The sequence below is a fragment of the Calidris pugnax genome, unplaced genomic scaffold (genome assembly GCF_001431845.1).
Source record: "Calidris pugnax isolate Ruff unplaced genomic scaffold, ASM143184v1 scaffold13, whole genome shotgun sequence".
NCBI classification, from domain to species: domain Eukaryota; kingdom Metazoa; phylum Chordata; class Aves; order Charadriiformes; family Scolopacidae; genus Calidris; species Calidris pugnax.
The window spans coordinates 19,599,407-19,619,302 of record NW_015090810.1 but is presented as its reverse complement, the minus strand read 5'-3'; the positions used below and the strand labels follow the sequence as shown (position 1 = coordinate 19,619,302).

At 38.2% G+C, this 19,896-nt stretch overlaps 1 protein-coding gene across 1 annotated transcript in view; it reads right to left on the bottom strand.

Moving 5' to 3' along the window:
- LAMA1 (laminin subunit alpha 1) overlaps window positions 1–19,896 on the bottom strand; it is an 87,242-nt gene that overhangs the window by 4,414 nt on the left and 62,932 nt on the right. Inside the window, exons 42-58 of the mRNA XM_014938672.1 lie at window positions 18,188–18,370; window positions 17,718–17,872; window positions 15,301–15,444; window positions 14,350–14,483; window positions 13,959–14,109; window positions 13,282–13,406; window positions 12,146–12,296; window positions 10,887–11,031; window positions 10,148–10,289; window positions 8,908–9,022; window positions 8,543–8,713; window positions 7,721–7,872; window positions 7,045–7,230; window positions 6,419–6,581; window positions 5,184–5,296; window positions 3,858–4,047; window positions 1,737–1,895 (exon numbers count right to left, since the gene is read on the bottom strand). Of these exons, the coding sequence (XP_014794158.1) occupies window positions 1,737–1,895; window positions 3,858–4,047; window positions 5,184–5,296; window positions 6,419–6,581; window positions 7,045–7,230; window positions 7,721–7,872; window positions 8,543–8,713; window positions 8,908–9,022; window positions 10,148–10,289; window positions 10,887–11,031; window positions 12,146–12,296; window positions 13,282–13,406; window positions 13,959–14,109; window positions 14,350–14,483; window positions 15,301–15,444; window positions 17,718–17,872; window positions 18,188–18,370 (2,579 nt within the window). The remainder of the gene's footprint in view (window positions 1–1,736; window positions 1,896–3,857; window positions 4,048–5,183; window positions 5,297–6,418; window positions 6,582–7,044; window positions 7,231–7,720; window positions 7,873–8,542; window positions 8,714–8,907; window positions 9,023–10,147; window positions 10,290–10,886; window positions 11,032–12,145; window positions 12,297–13,281; window positions 13,407–13,958; window positions 14,110–14,349; window positions 14,484–15,300; window positions 15,445–17,717; window positions 17,873–18,187; window positions 18,371–19,896) is intronic.

The following is a 19,896-nucleotide window of genomic DNA, read 5'->3' as shown; positions in this document are numbered from 1 at the left end:
TGCAGTGCTCTCTGTGATTCACCTGATGTTATTGTAAATAAAACGTCTCTGGACAAAAAGACAGCAGGGTCTAAAATATTTAGTTAATTACATTTCTATTTATTACGTATATTTCTATCATGTCTTAGAGTCAAAATAAATATTGTTTAGAAACACAGTATGCACTATAACATATAGATAGAATTGTAGTTGCTTGAATGTGAGCAGGGATACGCCCAACAGTTAAAGACATTCCAAACATGCTTCAGCAAATTAACAAGTTGTCCTGGTTTGAGGCAAAACAGACCTAATTTTCTGTTCAGTAATTTTACTTTTTCAGCTGGGCCTCTTCTAATGAACTAAACTCTGAAATTAACAGCATACTGTTCAGAAACTGTTCACTCTTACAGTGATAAGACCTGATTATACCAAGGACTGGTATGCAGAGAGGCCCCTGCTTATACTTATTGCTATAACAACCAAGGTCTGGCAAATTTGTTATTTGCCCCGTTGGAGGGTTGGAAGCAGAAAAGCGTAGAGAGGTCCCACCTGTAGGGAGGAATGGACAGGACAGGTGACCCAAAACTGACCAACAGGGTATTCCATCCCATCTGCATCATGCTCAGTATAAAAACTGAGGGATCAAAGGGTCAACTGTCCTCCTTCAATGGCCGACATCTGAGGAGGACCCTGTCTGTTTGTCTGCCTTTGATCCGGATCCGAGCATTCCTGACTCCAGATCCAGAATCCAGCTCCTGTCCATCACCAACTCCAGCCTGAGACTTTACCCTGTGCCTGCTGGTGATGTGATGATCATCCTGGGAACTTGATATGGTTTTGTATAAACAGTATACTTTTTTCCCCCTTTTTTTTCTCTTTTTTTTTTCTTTTTTTATTACCTATTATTATTTATTATTTCATTATTTATTTATATTTTCATTAGTTTAGTTTTATCTAAACTCATAAATCTCTTTTTTATCTCTTCCTCTCCTCTCTTTTCCTTAGGGAGGGGAGAAAGGGGTCATCTGTCATTCTCGTTGGTCAATTCAGTCAAAACCACGACACAAGTAAATCAACATTTTTGTATGACATTTTGAAAGTATAGACCACCAGAGTTCTATCCAGCAAAAAGATTCATTAGAATTTCTCACTATTTTCAGCAATTGCAAATTCAACTTATTACAATATTTGCTAGCCCCGTTATCCAATTAAAAAGCATGGCTGAGGAAAGTATGCCCAGGAATTGAGAAATATTGTTATCATTACCGGAATCCTCCCTGAGATAATGGGCTGCAGAAGGAGGAAGGTGACAAAAACCTGCCCTCTAAAAGTATGTGTAAAAAGCATGTTTTAACTTCAGACAGCAAAACTCAGCATTTCAGAGATATTTAAGACACCTAATTCCTATTTGAAAGCAATATGTCCCAAAATGTCTTGAGATTCTAAGTTATATTTTTATCTTACACTATGAAACACAGGTATTTATATTCCTTATCCATTTTTAACTGGGGGATTGATAGAATTAAAAAAAAAAAAAATCTATTAAGGACTATTACTGAAACACAAGCCACTAAGCCATAGAAAGCTGAAAAGATTTATCTGGTAAAGGGTCATTACTTTCTTTGTTGTTGTTTCTTTCCTAAAGTACTTCTTTTGCTCGTCAGAGACAGGATACTGAATTAGATGGCTCTGATGCAGTACACTCATTCTAGTATTGCAAAATGTCAGAGACGCCCCATCACCCCAACCCTTCTTACATTTCCAAGATTCTTCGGCACGTAGTCTAAGGGGAGTCCTCCCATGTAGAGTTTCCCCTCCACATCCAAAGTGCTACCATCTCCCAGAGCACTGACCGCTACCGATTCCTGTCCATCCACAATTATTATACCTTTTCTTTTAACATATTCTGTCTTTATCTGGAAAAAAAATGAGAGCATGCAAACATGAATCAGTAAGCTCAACCAGTTACCTACCCATCATCTGCCATAGAAGTAAGCAAGACAGTTTTTTAGTGGTGAGACTGCATTGACATACTGTACTGAGACATCCTCTTGAGATTCATTGTGAGGCTGAGGCCATTCCAGAATGCAACCGCCAAAGCACCGCCAAACTGCTTCCTTGCTTCCCCAAGGCCTCACCATGATTGCATGTTGTCCTGCGTAAGTTTTTCAGTGTCTTAACGATCATTATTTAAAACCACTAGTTTATTGCCTTAGGATATGAGTACATGACTGAGTTTGAAGAGGAGAGTGCTGCTGGTCTTCTGCAATTACTGTGCTGCCCACCAGCTGAGCCATCTTAGCTCTCTGAAGTGCACACTCCTACGCTGTATGATGGGCAGTGCTGAACCTGCTCTGACCATAAACCTTTCCAGCTCTGTCCATCTTGTTCGCTCATGCCCCTATGCCTGCCTTGCACTAAAGCAATTACTCACATGCAGGTGAGGGACTTCATTTGAAGTCAGCTAGCCATTTATTCTTCCCTGGTTACTTTTAGCCCCACTCAGAATCCTGGCCAGGGTCAACAGGAGTTTTCATGAACATTTGGGCTGATAAGGGAACAAAGTGGTGGCACAGCAGGGTGATATGAGCAGATAGCAGAGAATGAAAAGAAGATGCACTTCTTTTTGGCAGCAATGCATGTTAGCTTAAATTGATTGTAGAGCTACTGCAATAATCACTCACAGCTGTGAAGTGGTATGAGTCAGCCTTGATCTCCGAAAAAAGGTTCAAGCTCGTGTTTTTATGACCTGGATAGTAAAGGTAGAGCAGCTCATATGGAATCTGTTCATTTCTTTAAGTGGATAGTGTGAATATGAGTATATGTAATTTTAAGCATGTAGCCATAAATCTTGGAGTGTTCTTCCTTTCAGGGTAGGCAGCAGAGCTCAACTGTGATATCTCTCTCTGACAGAAGTTCCCATTTACTTTCTTTATGTTTTTGCTGTTTTTTCTTCTGCTGATTATATATGAAAAGAAAAATAACACTCTGCTGATTCCCAAGGCACCTAGGAGAGGTGGCAGCTTTGTGTCATCAATTGCTTTGTCCCACAGAAGCCAATTCCTGGAGTTAAGACTTCACATTTGGACAAGGGAAGGAAGCTTAGCAGGATGAGTATTGTCATCCTCGCCTGCCTTAAGGAAAAGTAATGTGGTCAGATTTGCTTTTAAAACTCATACAGACTTCACAGCCATTTCTCACAAAGACAGACAGAGGCAGCAGCAGGTGGGTTGCTCAGAGGAGCAATAGAGGCTGATGGAGAGTCTCTGTAGAGAAGGCCCTGAATGCTATGTGATGTCTGAAAGCTGTAGCCATAATTTCTCCTCAAACTCTCCTTATGCCAAGTCCTCCTTCTCCAGCCTCCGTTCATTCCAAATGTCTACCTTTCTCATTTTGCATCAACCAAAGAAAGGAAAGAGAGTCCTTCCCTGTTAGCACTACCTGCTATGACATGCTCAGGTACTTCGTGATACGTAGGAGAAAGGAAAAACTGTGCACTCACAAATCTTTTGCACTGTGTCACATACTCAGTTGCAGGTTTTTGGTGACATAGTGCATGGAAAGCTTTTTTCTCTGTGGAAAATGTCAGAGTTTCTAGATCTCTCTCTGTTGGGTTCTTCTCTGGTGAAGATGACCATCGTGACATAGTTGGTGAACTATTTTATGTCTAAATAGTCTGAGACACTTGACAGTAGTTGGATGCTGAAATTGGTGCATAAGTAATGAAAATTTTTAAAGGAAGTAATTGAACACAAGTTATCTGAATGGTTTCATGATGATTGGGTTAAAACCTGTTTGCCTTTGCCACACAGAAAGCTTACAGACAAGGCAGGGAAAGGCCATCCCAGTAACTCCAAGAGAAAATGGTGACTACATACCGTATGCCATTTTCCATCACTGACAACAGCAGGGTGAAAAGCTACTGCTTTGCCTTTGCCAAGATCAAATGAGAAATAGAGTTGTCCCCCATGAAGCTGTAGGGCTGCGTAATCAACCTGGTTCTCATGAGCCATGTAGTAAATCAGGCCACTGGAGGCAAAGGTTCTGAGACTCAGCTGGACAGAAAGCCTAGACAATAAAAATTCAGTGTTACCAAAAGATATTTCTTCTGCATTGATAAATAGCTTTTCTGGAGGCAGAGAACAGCCTCAGACAATTATTATGAAAGGAAATTTATTATTACAAAGGCCACAAAAGTAGAATTTGCATTGATTCTGAGAAAGCATGACCTGTGATGTATTTCATAACAGAAATCAGTGCTGTACCTGTCAGAGACAGAAAAAGTATTTGTCACAGAGTGAGCTGTGAGGAACAAGAGGAACAAGCTCAGCTCAGCTCTTTGTGACTGCAGGCTTACCTATTGCCCCAAGAAAGGGACAAATTCCAGGATAATGTGATGGCATCCATTAGTATTAGCCAGGCTTGCTGGGATATAATGGGGAGACTGAAAACAGAGGGCGGTTTAAAAGGTAAAGGAGCTGATTGAGCCATTTATTACGGAGACACTAGGTTCAGACTACATAGCATTGATTCTCTGCAACGTCCTTATGTTCATGAGTTGCAACAGAGGGGCTAGAGAGAAAAAAGGCTCTTTTCTCAATGCCTGCAGAGGCTTTCTGAGTTTAAAGAAGCTTATGCAAGTGGCTTGCAGGCTGTGTTTTGGGAATCTTGTTGGTAGCCTCTGAAACAAATAAGAGTGGCAGAGAGGCTATCACATGTTAAATCGCAACAGAATGATTCTTCTCAGTAGTCTTAGCTCCTTCAGTGACCTTGGGCATGAAGCAGACATGGAAGGTGCAATTGCTCCAGAGGAGAGGGTGAGATGTTGCCTGCATCAAAGGGGACCAGCTGAGCTCTGTATGCAGAGAACAGAAATCAAAATATCTACAGAAGGCACAGTGAGGCTTTTAAGTCTGAGGGGAAAAAATGCAGAACTCTGACCAGGAGTTAAACTCATGACCACAAACCTGGGAAAGACACATTAACTACTACATTGTGGCAGTCATGATACCTTCTACCATGAGGAACACACAGACACCTGAAGCAAGGGCCATGTTCAAAGCTGGTAATGTGATGATCATTCATAGAATCATCTGGGTCGGAAGGGACCTTCAAGGTCATCTAGTCATGAACACCAACATTACACTTCTCGTAGCCCAGTATGAGATAACACACTGTGCACGTGTGATTCAGGATATACTCACTTCTTCCTGACAGTAGACTGATTGAAGAGCAGTGTCAAGTGGCTGCCTTTGGCAAGTCCAAACTGACGAGCAGCTTGAACATGATCAGGTAGCTCATCTTTTGCACAAACTACCTGTTAATGAAAGGGCTTTATTAAGAAGAATAGTACCAGGTGCTGACCAGCAAGGGCTGAATGACAATGTGCCTATGCAGAACTTTGTACGGAGCAAAACTAAGCTGCATGATAACCACAAAGCATACAGCAACATCAATTAGCTAAACTCTCAGTCATTCTGAGCTATCGTTTAGGCTCAAAAGGAACTAGTTCTAATGATTAAGCTGTATCTCGTGGACAGCACTGTTTTTTTCTACTGAGGAATGTTTGTAGTTTGAGAAGAACTGATTCACCATTAATTAATATCCCTTAATATCCCTTTTGATAAAAAATGCTGAAAGACAGAGTACAATCTCAGTGTGAAAATCTTATGGACCTGGCAGAAATATTTTCCCATTTAGTGAGGATGCACATTTTTGTTATGATTTGAGAGATGGAGAGCTGAGTAACAGAGTATGAGCCAAAGCTATACTTTAGCTCTAAGAAAGACAGCTTATTTCTTTTTATAGCCACAGTTGCATGAAATGTATAAAATCCTGCTTTCTGTTGCCACAGAAAAATGATTGAGGATGCTTTGGAAACACTTCATTATTAAGATGTGCAGCTGCAGAAGTAACGCTGCCTTCTCTCTTGGGAACAGGGGCCATGTGAGAGGAAACAGGTGCCATGCAAGCTGCATTCAGACACTGTGTGTCTCTGGAATGGTTTGTGCCTCCTCTTTGACACAGAGCAGAGACTGCATGTGTGTGACCAGGAAAACGTGAATGCTGAATTGCACAACTAATGCAAATCTCGGCACAGAGCCACTTCGGCAGGAACTCACTGAAGATAATAGTTACTGTCAAGTCCTCCTGTTGGATCACTCCACTTTTTCTTTTCTTTTATAGTGCTGCTGCATGAACAATTATAAGTCTAACTACATTTCCCTTCCAAAAGCCCAAGAGGCTGCTACAAAGGCTTATAGCACAGTTTTTCTATAAGAAATAATAATTTCAAATCCGCATTCATTGAACCAATCCATACCATAAAAGAAGAAAATATGCACAATCCATACTTTGAAAATTCTCCACAAAGCTAAAACAGATCTTGCTGTTGAATGCTTTCCTAGAAGAGGCAATAGAGCTTTACTGTAATACATACTTTTTTTGTATCCGTAAGAGGCCTCAGGGGAACTGGTAAAGCCTGAAGTTCAGTTTGAATCTCAGTCTCTTCTGGCTGTATGGCTGGTTTAGGCTTCTCGGACAAAAAGCAGCCATCCATATCCACGTGTTCATACTTCATGGAAGTGGTGAAATACAAAAGCCTGTGTTGTAAAAACCCTACAGTTTAAGAGGTGAAATCCCAAAGGATTGGGGGGATAAGCACAAGGAGAGTATTTTACACAGTCTTCCACTAGCAACAAGAGAAGGGGAAAGAAGTGGCATGCTGGGACCACAAGATTGAGAAATGGCAAATAATCTGTCCACAGAACAAAATAAATAGACAATATTCTTCGAAAACTGTTTTCTGTGAATGTAGATGAAACTAGAGTAGAGAAAGTTGCATTTTGTGTAGCGACTCCATGCACATTAAAGACTTTTTTAATGCTATTTGGATACGTAGCTGGTAATATCCATTTTCTGCCCGACACCCAGATCATCAGTATTATGGCTTGTCTTATGTTAAAATCTAGGCAAATGGACAATGTCATGAAAGAGGTTACAAACTATAATAATTAATTACTATACATGCTCTTCCAAAACAGGGTAGTTACCCCTCTGACTTACTCCTTGTTAAAAATGAGATTGCTGATACAACCCTGAAATGAGCCAGCCATTTTTAGCCCTAAGATGCCCTCTCCTGCTGGAATGCCACCAGCGTAGAAGTTGGAAATATTCATGGGGCTCATTTCTGCTGATGAACCAAGTCTCAATTCTGCAGGGTTACTTTCATCCACCTGTACAGTTATGATCCTGAAAAAGATAAAGTAGGGAAAACAGTCAACAAGGGCCTTAGACATTAATTTTCAAATGAAAAGCATTCCTTTCAACCTCAAAAATGTCCTGTTCTAAGAAATAAAGATAGCATCACTTTGCTAATTCTTTCAATGTCTTAAAACCAGAAGACCTTCTTCTTTAGGTAATTTTTAACATTTAGAGCTTTGTCAAATATCTTTCTAAAATATTTTGATGGCATCTTTCCTAATTATTTTGATAGCAATATTTTTTCCTAATAATATTTAGTATAATTTACTCAAGTGGCCCAAGCTGTCTAGAGATTTTGAGAGCTTTTAACTACAACTTCATCAGTGGCTGTATGCTGTATACAATTAACCATGTAAATCAGAACACCTCCATTAACAGCAGAAAAATGAGCTAGCCAAGGCAGTTCCTCAGAGAGCACAGTGAACTGACAACAGCATACAATAATTAAACAAGTGGTACTGTTCACAGTCACATGTACCTCTTATTCCGGATTAGGATGACAGAGTGTTCTTGTCCATCACTGTATGTTCCATTAGCAGACTGAAGAATTACTTTTCTAGTACTTGCTCTATCTCCAGCATTAATATGCACTGCAAGATGACCATCAACCAGCATGACAGAAAAGAAGGGCTGCGGATTTAATCAGAAGATTAATTTTTAACTATAACTCAATTCCCTGTCACTCATTCATCATTTAAATACAACACACTTTGGAAAAAATTACCTCCAACTTTGTTGTAAACAAACTTTTAAATGAAATTGAAAGACTAGGAGGCATGTATTGGTACCCCTCAGACCACAAAGCCTTCTAACAGAAAACATGAAAGCTAGAAGTTTCTCTGGTCATGATAAAAATTCAGGTTAAATTTTTATCATGGAGGCATTTTTATACTACCATCACCCAATTTGTTCCTAAGAAGTGGCAGGTATTCCTACCAAAACCTTCCTAGGATCCAGGAGCTCCAAAACAGTCTACCAGATACGAGATGGCTGTTCAACCGAAATCCTTCAATAACTACTTCTGACTAACAGAAGTGGAAAGTAATAGTCTGTGTGCATTTCATACACAGTTTTCCTTCTTGTTGCAAAAGCATTCTGGGTCCTAGTAACTTTACTAGGTCTCTGCTAACTGATCCTTCTCCTCTGCTACAATAAATCTCCTTTGTTCCCATTTGGGCCTTCCTAAGCCAAATATATTTTTCTCATTCTTTTCAAGTTACAATCATAGAAAACCTGATTTGATATTACAAAATAAAAATGGCAAAAACAAAACCAAAACGTCATTGTTTTCACTACTTGCCAAATGTGCTTGTCTGCGTCGTCGCTTTTCCAGTCCCCTGCTGAGTCCAGCAAGGATGATCCCACTGCTGTTCTTTGTAGCAAAAGTTGCCATCAGTTCTGATTCTGGGCTTAAGGACTTAGGTACCAACTCAATATATCCGTTGTTCAAGATGTTCACACTACGAATAGGCTATTTTATGAGAAAGAGAGATAATTACTGACTTGCGTCCCAGCAAGAAAAAAAAAACAAATTCAATTTAGGTTAGATTATCTAAGCATTTTTCAAGATAGACCCCTTTCAACTAACTATATTTTTTTCACAAACATTACTATTCATTGTTCAGTAACAGCAAAGATCAGGTCAGAAACCTAGAAGTCTCCTACCTCCAATACACAGCCTTTTCTTACTCCATATGAATTTCTAAGCAAGTCAAAGGTTGAACGGGATATTTCCAGATTCTTGATGCATCCCACATACATTCTACTATTAAGACCTTTCCTGAAACACAAAATAAAGGGTTTTGGTTTGATTTGATTTTTTTCAGAGCAGCATTTGGAATCGCCTGGGAGAAAGAGTTAAGTTCTCTTCAATATGAAAGAGAGAGATCTGTTTTAAAGAATGCAGTCAGCCTAGTGTAAGGGAAACAGGGGTAATTTGGGTTTTACTCTTAGTAGATATTCATTCTGATCTTAAAAAGAGTCAGATAACATTGTCCCCAAATGGAATCATACATGTGTGTAGTGCTGTGCTGCTAAGCCAGGTCATTTTCCAAAACTTTAAGGTGAATCTTCAGCTGAAATGTAATGGCTTTTATGAGAAAGGGTAACTGCAGCTCTCTACTACCTAGCAATTCTTTTTCATTTCTTAAGTCTGGAGGATGTGTAATTTGGCTCCAGGTTTAAGTCAGAGAAATCTGAGGCTTTCCTGCCATAATCACTTACATGCTGCTATGCCAGCTAAGATTAACAAGTCTGTACCTCTACAGTAACTGCGCAGAGACCAATATTGTCCTGGAATTTATCTTATTGTCAAGAGCATGCAGACAGTTTCATTAGATTTTCTTTTGCCATGTTTATCCTTTCAAAGTGAAGCCACTGGCAGAAAGGTGACTTTACAAGTTCAGGAATGTTTTTTGTTGATCTGTTCACAATTGTTCCTCCTCTGTTTCAAGTTTCAAAACTAAATCACAAGAATTCTTTTCTGAAGTAGAACTTTCATCCTGAAGTGCAGTTTTGCCCATAAAGGCCAGCTGGAAAACACAAAGCTCACACAGGTAGAGATCAAAGGAGCATCTTTCCAGGCAGCAGTGCCGAATGCTTGCCACAGTCTGACAAAAAGAGCAGGCAGCTGGTGTGGCAGCCACTGTCGTGGAAATCACCCATGGAGGGAAAAAACAGAAGGTTGTCTCTGATCTGAATTGCAGTGTCAGACCTGGCAGTGGAAAGCACCATATTAGAGTCTGTAGGCAAAGGACAGATAATTCTGTGGTATACACGGCCATAAACAAGACTTCAGACTTCACTGATTTTCCCTCATTTCAGTGGACATAGCAGAGTTTGTTAAAGTCTTTCCCTCTACTTACATGAGTCTTAGCAAAGGGGGAAAAGCGAGAGGACATTTTACCTCACAGTCCTGGATCTTGGCAGCCCACCAATGAAGATTGGGTCCTTATCAGAGCGGTTCAGGTCTGAGGCAACCCCAGGAGATTCTCCTTGCTTGGTTTCTTTATAATTAAGGTTATATGCATCCATGACTGCCAAAATTCCTGCAAAGAAAAGAGAGTAAAGATCTGGAGGAGGACACAAAGACACATTCTTCCATTTTGGCAATCATCTCTAACAAAGGGGAAAAAAAAGTATTCATTGACTCAAACATGGATGGACAATCTTCTTATTTTTAGAATGAGTAATTTACTGTACTTCCAGCTATTCTGTTAATCTCTCATTTTTCTCTGCCAAAACCAAATCTGGGGAAGTCTACAGGAAAACATATATGTATGAGAATATGTTATAGCTATTAACACATATTATTTATAATGTGTTACTTCCCAACCCCATGCCCCAAAATGCTGTTGTACTAGGTACTATTAAGACACAGAACGGAAAACGAGATACACAGACTTGGACAAAGATCTTTCACTCTTTATGTTTTTGTCTGGCAGCTTCTGCACTACCTGCTCTTTGTAAGATGTGCCAAACCAAGCATAAGATTAATACTGCTGTCCTTCTAAAAGCAAAGTAACATAGGTGTGGCTGCTAAAGAAATGGCATTAGAAGTGACCGAATTTGGTTGCAGTGATGTTCCGTGTGGCTATCTTAGACATTTGTATTTGTAATTGTGAGGACACCTGTCTATAGCCTACCGTGTTTCTTGTTCCGACTGAATGAAATTTTATACCATGTTCCATTGTTATAACGATTTTCTGTTGTAAGAGCAAGAGGTCCTGAACCTAGATCAACAGTCACTCTCACTTTGCCATCATGAAGCTCAAGGGACAAGAAATCTCTCTGGGAAGGGAAAAAACAAAAACCAAAACCAAAAAACAGGTTAAATTCCTGGAAATAAAATCTTCCAAAAGGAGGCATTCTTGGCAGCTGTGAGGTACTGTGTAAAAAAGTTTTGGTAACTTTTGTACCTAGACTACTTGTTAGGCCCAACTTATCTTTGTTATGTTTAGGAAAATTGTTAGTGTACCTCACAAAGATGTCTTTTTGTTTTGTTGTTATTCTTACTTATAAGCAGCACCAGGCTTGATTACTCAGCAGAGGAAGGTGTAAGTAACAAATGTCAAATTTGCTTTCTTTTGGATGAAGCTGATAGTAATTTTATTTGACTGTTCATGTAATGACCAAACACTACAATGCTCTTTTGCAAGAAGAAAAGAGCTGCTTCACACAGCAAAAAATGACTTTCTGAATTGTATTATAAGTGCCCTCTCTGCACTGTAAAACTTAAGTCAGATACCATTGCGCAATGTATTCAGGTAGTAAGCACATCATGAAGCAAATGAATAATGCAGTGACTCTGAAACAATCTGTATCTAAACAAAGCTTTGTCCTCCTTCAGGAAAAGAAAACCCACCATTTAAGTATGTGGTAAACTGCATGACATGACAATGAAGGTCTGCAGATGGGTCTAGGTTATATTGCTGTTGCAGGGAGCTTTATTTAATTTATTTCAGTTTACTGAATTTATATCTTATGGATTTAATTCAATATGCCTATTCCATATTATATTGTCTTTCTGGCAAGTTCAGTTCCAAAAGATTTTACATTCTGCAAAGGTTCTTCCAAGTGAAGAAAACTAGTTTGTTGCCCTTACTGTTTTTTCTCTTGCCTTTAGTTAAATAATCATTAATTTTAGTCACCAATTAAAACAAATTATGGAGAATATTTTTCATTTCCCAATTTTTCCCTTAGTATATGTGAATATTTGCTCTGAAGAGTTATCTCTAGAATTCCTCTCTTTACTCCTTTGACTTATGATGTCAATCACAGGTGATAATCGACACAAACACTCATTTTAATATACGTAAGCTGAAAAATAACAAAAAGAAAGCAATAAACCTTCAAGTGACCTAAACAGTTTTTGACAGCTTAAGAATCAGATCCATTTTCTTACAGTGCCATTTGAAGCAAGATACAGAAGAAGCCCATTAGGTGAAAAGGTACTGAAAAACATTATTATCTGAGTCACTGTTGAGCGGAGTGCCTTCTCCACAACTGAGTATCCACTGCCATCAAAGTGGAATGAAGTGTCCTCGTCCTGTGGGCTACAGAAGTAGAAACCAGAGTTAAAAATATTAATTGAAGGTTTGTGGCTTTCTACTCATTTTTATATAAAATATAAGAAAAGTTAGATCAATTGGTGCGGCCCCCAGGCAGTATGATTAGAAAGTGTGGAAAGAGATTTGAATCTCGATGTCATGAATGAATAACTGAAGGATTCCAGCCAAAGGCCACTTTCATTATAGAATTTCACGATACATGATTTAGCCATGGGGAAGGATGTATACAAGATAAAAATGTTCTTCCCTGATGTATGAAAAAACCCAATGTTTTCTTAAGGGAAAAAATAATTGCTACAACATACAGCCTCTTACTTAAAACATATCATCCATTTATCAAAATGCTTTGCATAATTGCACTTACAATAAATGTTCTACTAGCCCCTTTCCCAGTAACACATTTTTTGTAAAAAATATCTCATACAATCAAGCAGCACCCTCTGCTGTTTCTACACGAAACAGTCTGCAAAAGGGAATAGTCAAGCATATTTCCCAATTCCTTAAGCATAAAATAGTACAGTCTGCAATCCTCTTTCACAATGATTACAAGAACAGTAGCAAGCTCAGTTTTTTGGTAGTTTTGCTATTTTTTGGGTTGTTTTTTTTTTTATGAGAGTGCTTTACACTGTTTCTTATCCTAGGAAAGTATAAATTTGTCTTGCTGGGAATTACCGGAAAGTAAACATTCCAAAATAGTCTGGTTCACTGGCAGTCCCTACTTTCAATGCACAAAATAGAGCACAACAATAGAAGTCCTTTGAAAAAGTGATTAATAAGTAATAAAATTCCATACAATTAAATTATTTGACACCACTGGCATATATGGATTAGTGTGTTCAGAACCGTACATTGATGATCAATGAAACACTGCAATTTGTCCAAGTTCATCATTTTCAGCTACACAGAAATACATATTACAGATGTAAATTACTCTAAATCTGTTGGAAAAAAGAAAAGTGAGATAAAATACCTTCCAAAACAGCCATTACACTTGCCCTCTCTTTCCATGTAGTTCCAAAGACCAATAGATCTGCCATTCAGAGATGCCTCTCCCATGCACCCTTTAAAATGGGTCACCTTAACAGCAGGTGATTTCTATAAGACAAGAAATACTTTATGAATACAATTAATGTTAAGTACACTAAAAATTATGCAGCCAAATTTTTGTTTGGTTGTTTTCCTTGAACTCTAACTTTGCTAGATATAAATCATAATAGAAGAACAACATATTTAGCATAACTATTAACAATTACCATTTAAATCCTAATAGATCAGTTCTGCAGCAAGTAAAAAAAGTAAAATAACTGTGTCCTTGACCTACTTACATGCCTCATGGCATAAATAGCAATGGCAAACTAAAAGAATCCATGGAAGAAGAAAATGAAAAACAAATTCATTGTGTAAGTCTATGTATCATGCATGCACACACAGCCTGGCCTGGTTAACACTTTAGGCAAAAATTGCCAGGGAAAATTGACTTCAGGGTACTAGAACATCCTTATAGTATTTTAGCATCCTTATAGCTTTATGTTCAGAGTCCCTGGCATTTCTTGATGAAGTAACCAATTCATACAATTATTTCTAGGTCAAAAGTATATCTCAAACATGATAAAAACATTTTACAGAATGCTGATCTCAGAATTTAACCTTGATTTGCCCTCCAAGTCCTCCAATAAACATTAGGGTTGATCTGTTAACATCCAGTATGCTTGCTGTCCCTGGAGAGGTTGCAGATTTAGGTGAAGGCTTCTGATTGGAGTTCATTTCCTCTATGCTGAGTGTACCTGTTTTTCCAAACCTGTCAAGTACAAATACTAATAAATAGTTTCAGACATCAACAGGCTTATTCAACACATGCTACTGGCTTATCTTTTTAAGGACATGACAAATCTTGTACTTTCACTGGAAAACTCGGAAGATTGTTTGTATTGTTTACGCCAAGTTCACTCACTAAGTAGCTAGACATTTCCACAGCCATCTCATTTAAAAAAAAAAATATCAATTTTTCTAAGAATTATGCTATTCTTATTTTAATTACCTGGTTGCATGTATTCTGTGCCATTTGTTGTTGTCAATTTGAAAATCAGGGTATTCCAATCTTGTTGATCCAGAGCCCAAATCCCAAAGAAGAGCCACCTTACCCCGTCGCATCTCCACTGCCAGGAAGTCTGGCTGAAAAACAGCAGGGCTTATTCTAATGCATGGCACCAAATGTGCAGTTTCCATTTTGTGTATTTTAACATGTAACATGAAATTTTTCCAGATTTATGTTCCTACATCCCATATCACAGGAGCTGGCTTGTAGCAAAATCAGACCCAATAAGTTTTTACTCTTTTTTTTTACTTTTAATGAAACCAAGAAACTCAGTCTATATACAAGTAGGTGAATGTTTTCTTTATAGATACATAAAAACATGTGATGTACACACATATGTAGACAACATGCATTTCTGAGTGTATGTGAAGTGGCCTACCAGTCTGTGAAAAAGTACTACCACATGACAGTGTGCCACAAGGAGCTAATAGCTGTGCATGTATTAGCATTACATAGAGAAGGAAGAGGAGGGCACTGTGACAGTGAGCCATCGTGCCCCTTTTCACGTGGGTAAATGCACCCTGCTCATCAGGGTCAAATGCAAGTAATTTCTCTGTGATACCAAGCAAATTGTTTGATATACTCCAGCATGCTATATGAAAGCATCACATAGAGTGTTACACTCCATTAAGTTAATGCACAATGGGAAAAGGAAGGGGGAGTTTCATGACATGGCCAAGAGGCAACGCTAAGGAATCAGGGGCTCTTATTCTCTACCTTTGAGAATCTCTGGAATGATCTAAAGCACAAAAATATTTCCACCCCTAGTGAATGCATTTGTCTGCATGGGGCCTCCCTCACCTGGATACTTAGTTTGAAGTCAAGTAGGAAAAAACATATATATGGTCATTTCAAACGTTTGACACGTTCAGTAAACATACACCAGAAACTTACCTTGCCATTGCTACCCAGGTAGAAAAGGAGGTTATCTGGTTCAGCAGTTTTCACATTGAGTGTCAAGGTGTTGTAATTCGTAGATGAAATTTGGGGTTTGTAGGCACGAATGCAATCTCTATCTGCTGATACTGCGACTTTAATCTGGAGGGTGAAAGGAGGAAACGGAATCTAAACAAGTCTCGGTGTACACAGCACCTATTTCTGGAATATGTACTTAGCTTCTGACCAACAAATGCAAGCCCTTTGCTGAGATGCTTTCATGCCACCTAAGTATTGCTACTGCGACTTTAATCTGGAGGGTGAAAGGAGGAAACGGAATCTAAACAAGTCTCGGTGTACACAGCACCTATTTCTGGAATATGTACTTAGCTTCTGACCAACAAATGCAAGCCCTTTGCTGAGATGCTTTCATGCCACCTAAGTATTGCCACCTGGGTTAGATCTTAGCAAACTCCTAGGTATCACCTGACAAAGAGATTCACAAATAGAGAAGAATGAAATCCATCATAATTCACTCATTCAATTAGATACATATTCAAACACCTCAGAATATAACAATAAATCTTGGGTCAGAAGCCTGTTTATCAGTAAAAGCCACTGTAATAATAAATAGTATCAGAAAATAAAGACACAGGAATTCAAAACCTTTGTGAGGAAAAAAAAGGGAAATATTTCACAGAATCCCATTAATAAATAGTATCAGAAAATAAAGACACAGAAATTAAAAACCTTTGTGAGAAAAAAAAGGAAATATTTTACAGAATCCCATAATTACAGGGGTCGGAAGGGACCTTTGGAGATCATCTAGTCAAAAGTTTTTCAAAGTTTTACAACACACCTTACATGATTTTTAAAAAAGTACATTTGTGACTATATTACAAGTTAAACTTTTTAAAGATTAGAGACATTCATATTCCTGTGGTCACACCACTAACTCCTTTGAACACTATTATACTGATAGGACATCAATTCAAGCTAAATTCAGCCCAACTCCAAAGTGCTGGGTAGTGTATTGTCAGAAAACCCGTTTAAACAACAGAAAAGTCTTAACTTCATCAACTTCATTGAATATGCCAGTAACAACATAAAGCACACGTGGCCATATGCCATCAACTTCATTGAATATGCCAGTAACAACTGAATACATAAAGCACACGTGGCCATATGTGTATGGACACAAATGTATAAACTTTCTCTTCTCTAGTAAAAGTTTACAAAACAACAGAACAAACTCTCAAAATTGGAAAAAGGGATTTTGCTAATACTTCTTTTAACATAAAGCACACGTGGCCATATGCGTATGGACACAAATGTATAAACTTTCTCTTCTCTAGTAAAAGTTTACAAAACAACAGAACAAACTCTCAAAATTGGAAAAAGGGATTTTGCTAATACTTCTTTTCACCCTGCCAGGAACCTCTGTGGTTTATGACACTTCAGAAAATACTACTCCCTCTTTTCTGCAGTGGATTCATTAAGCTTCAGTAGACTGTGACAGAGAACCAATAACCATATAATTAAAGAGATTTGCAGAAAGAACTGAAGGCCTTTTATTTTTTAAAACAAAACCTCCCTAAACCTTGCAATAACATGCCCTTACGAAAGCCAAACGCATGCCAAAAATTACTGAGTGCAAAGTAATTTTATATCCCCCTCACAGTGTGATGAGGCCCATAGTACAGCCGATGTTATCCTTAAGGGGGGAGCAAAGATTTAAAAACAAGTATATTATTTGTTGCATGCCAAAAATTACTGAGTGCAAAGTAATCTTATATTCCCCTCACAGTGTGATGAGGCCCACAGTACAGTCGATTCACTTATGTTATCTTTAAGGGGGGAGCAAGGATTTAAAAACAAGTATATTATTTGTCTTAAAGTATTCTGGATGCATGGTAGCTTCTTGCAAAGAACATATGGACATGGCAGGGCATAGATGGCAAATTTATTGATAGAATCAAAACTTGTTATAATATTTGTAACGATACTTGTTATATGGAGGCACACCACATCAATCTCTAAAATAAGCTTAGAAATTAACAGCTTGTCCTAACATAATGGCAGCACCATCCCCTCACTTGTCTCTTTCTCACCAAAAGACCTCTGTGATTGCTTTCTGACATACCCTATTTCATTATTTTTCTAGGAAACAAAATAACATAAGAAATAAATTATTATTTTGCGGTTCTGACAAACTCACAAATGCAATAAAAAACTTGAAACTAAAACTATAAAATCTACCATTCTACCATGCCCTGCTGGTATGCTTTTACCATCACTCAGTGCCCTTAGACTTCAATAACACCCTGGAAATACCAGGTACTTTGACAGTAAATAATTTTAAGCTCTTTATCTCAAAGAACTTCTCTGCTAAAAGTGAAAGTGAAGCCAGTTAAGTCTGGGATGATGAAACTTACAGATGCTGCCTGCTTGCGGGCCTGGCTGATGAGCTCTTTAATTTCAGACAGGTTTCTGTTCAGGTTCTCCTCTAGCATCTTCAAAGGTTTCAGCCTATCCAATAAAAGACGTGCTTGTGCTTCGACTTCTTTAACTTGTTTTTCAGCTGTGATTGCTGCCAAAACAGAAATGAAATGTTGATGCAGGTTGAAAGAGAAATGTACTGTTGATTGCCAAAATACTTAGCCAAGCTTGCTTGTTTCTGATCATTTTGTTTTCAGCAATTCTAAACATCAGTAGGAAATAAGCATACTTAAGGGTATCCCATGTGGCTCCTCTAGAGGTCTTTTTAAAAGTTAGCACATTTTCATTGAATTAAGAAGAAACTTTCAGTCCATCAGACTCATATTTAATGCCTATTAAAATTGAATATTAGTACTGCTTCTGCAAGCAGTGACATTTCTAAAGAGCAATGAAGCAGCAAACGTACCAGCTTTTGATGAATCAGTTATAAGCTCACTAGTTTTCCTCAACGTGTCATTAACTCGGGACAACGTAGAAGAAGTATTCAGCAGCTTTTGACTGAAATCCCCAAAGTGACTTAAACCCACCACAGAACTGGTGTTTGCAGATACAGCCATCTCTTTCACCTCAAGCATGTATTTTCTTGTATCTGAAACACAAGTCAAAAAAAATCCACAGCTTTCATACATACTTGGGAGTAATAAACACTCAGCTTCATAACAACACAGTTACAAACATAGTCAAAATACGAGAAATGCTGTCAGTTATGTTCCTTTCATAGTAAGAGTTATATTTTTGTTTGTGTTCTTCAGTCTGTGAGGGGAGCTCCAAACCAGTGGGAAGTTTACAGTGGGAAGTTTATCTTCTGTGAAACTGGAGTGCCAGGAGGCTGGTGCAACTCCTCTTGCCCAGTTATTAAGTTGGAAAATGGCCATGGCTATGACCCTCAACAGCAAAACATGGTAAATGTTCCCAAACTGGTGATACAGATATGGATATAGCTATAGATACAATTATATTTGTTCATGCACACATGCATACACATACACAGAGTTATATAATAATAAAATACATTAAACACACATATAAATAATAGAGTTTGCAGCAATTTTAATTAAGGTGTGTCGGTTTAGATGTTCGTATCTTTTGATCAAAAGACTTGATTAATCCAAGTTTTGGATTCTAGAAAAAAAATCTCATGATCAGCTCTGAATACAACATAAACAAAGAATGCAGTGATGGAGAAATTGATTCTGCCTATCCCAACAGGAAGACTATGTGAATACATAAGGCTCATTGTGTTTAAGTTCCATAAATGAGTGTTGCCACCCGGAGTCACTAGTCTGAGACTTATGTTTTAAATCCTACAGAAAGCTGGTGAGGCAGAAGGTCTATTACACCCTTTGCTTTGTGCTACAACCACTTATATAGTGAGTGCACCACTCCAAATCTCAGCCTGTCCCTTACACTCCCTGTGCCTGAAACAGTGGGAGGATGGTGCAACTGGCACAAAAGACCTGATTTAGGTCTGCAGAGACCCTTTTTCACAACCAGTACCCTATACAGAGGGCAACACCACCATGAATCTCTGCCCAGATTAAAAAGAAAAAAAACCAGAAAACTTCAAGAAATATAACGAAACTGAAATCAAACTAGATTAAGCTATGAGTTAAGGAAGACTGTGTTATGATTTTAATAATGCCCTAATTTTCAGTGTGTAGCTCTACATCAGACAGCTTCCTGCAATTAATATCAAGTGTAACTTTTTCACTAATATCACCCTTTAGAATGAGTGAAGAGCCTGAGTAGTAAAATGGGTATTTCAAAACTTTGTACTTAGCATTCTAATCTGCACATACAGTGCAACCCAACAACACGGGCAGGAGGGTCTTTATGAGTGCTTTTCTACCTTAAAAAAAAAAGAAAGAGGCAAAAACCAAAAAACCAACATTATTGAGGTTGGCAAAGCATTTCAGACCCCCTTATTCACAACTTCAAAGACATTTTCTCTACTAATTACCATGAACTCTAGGTCTTACCTTTCTCCTAAATAATATTTTTTTTTAAAAAAAGGGAACTCTTTTGTTTTGGAAAAGCAGAGAAAGAACATTTTAGTCATTAAATTAAGCCTGCACTTACAACAAGAAAACATTTAGATGTAGACGATAAGATTCA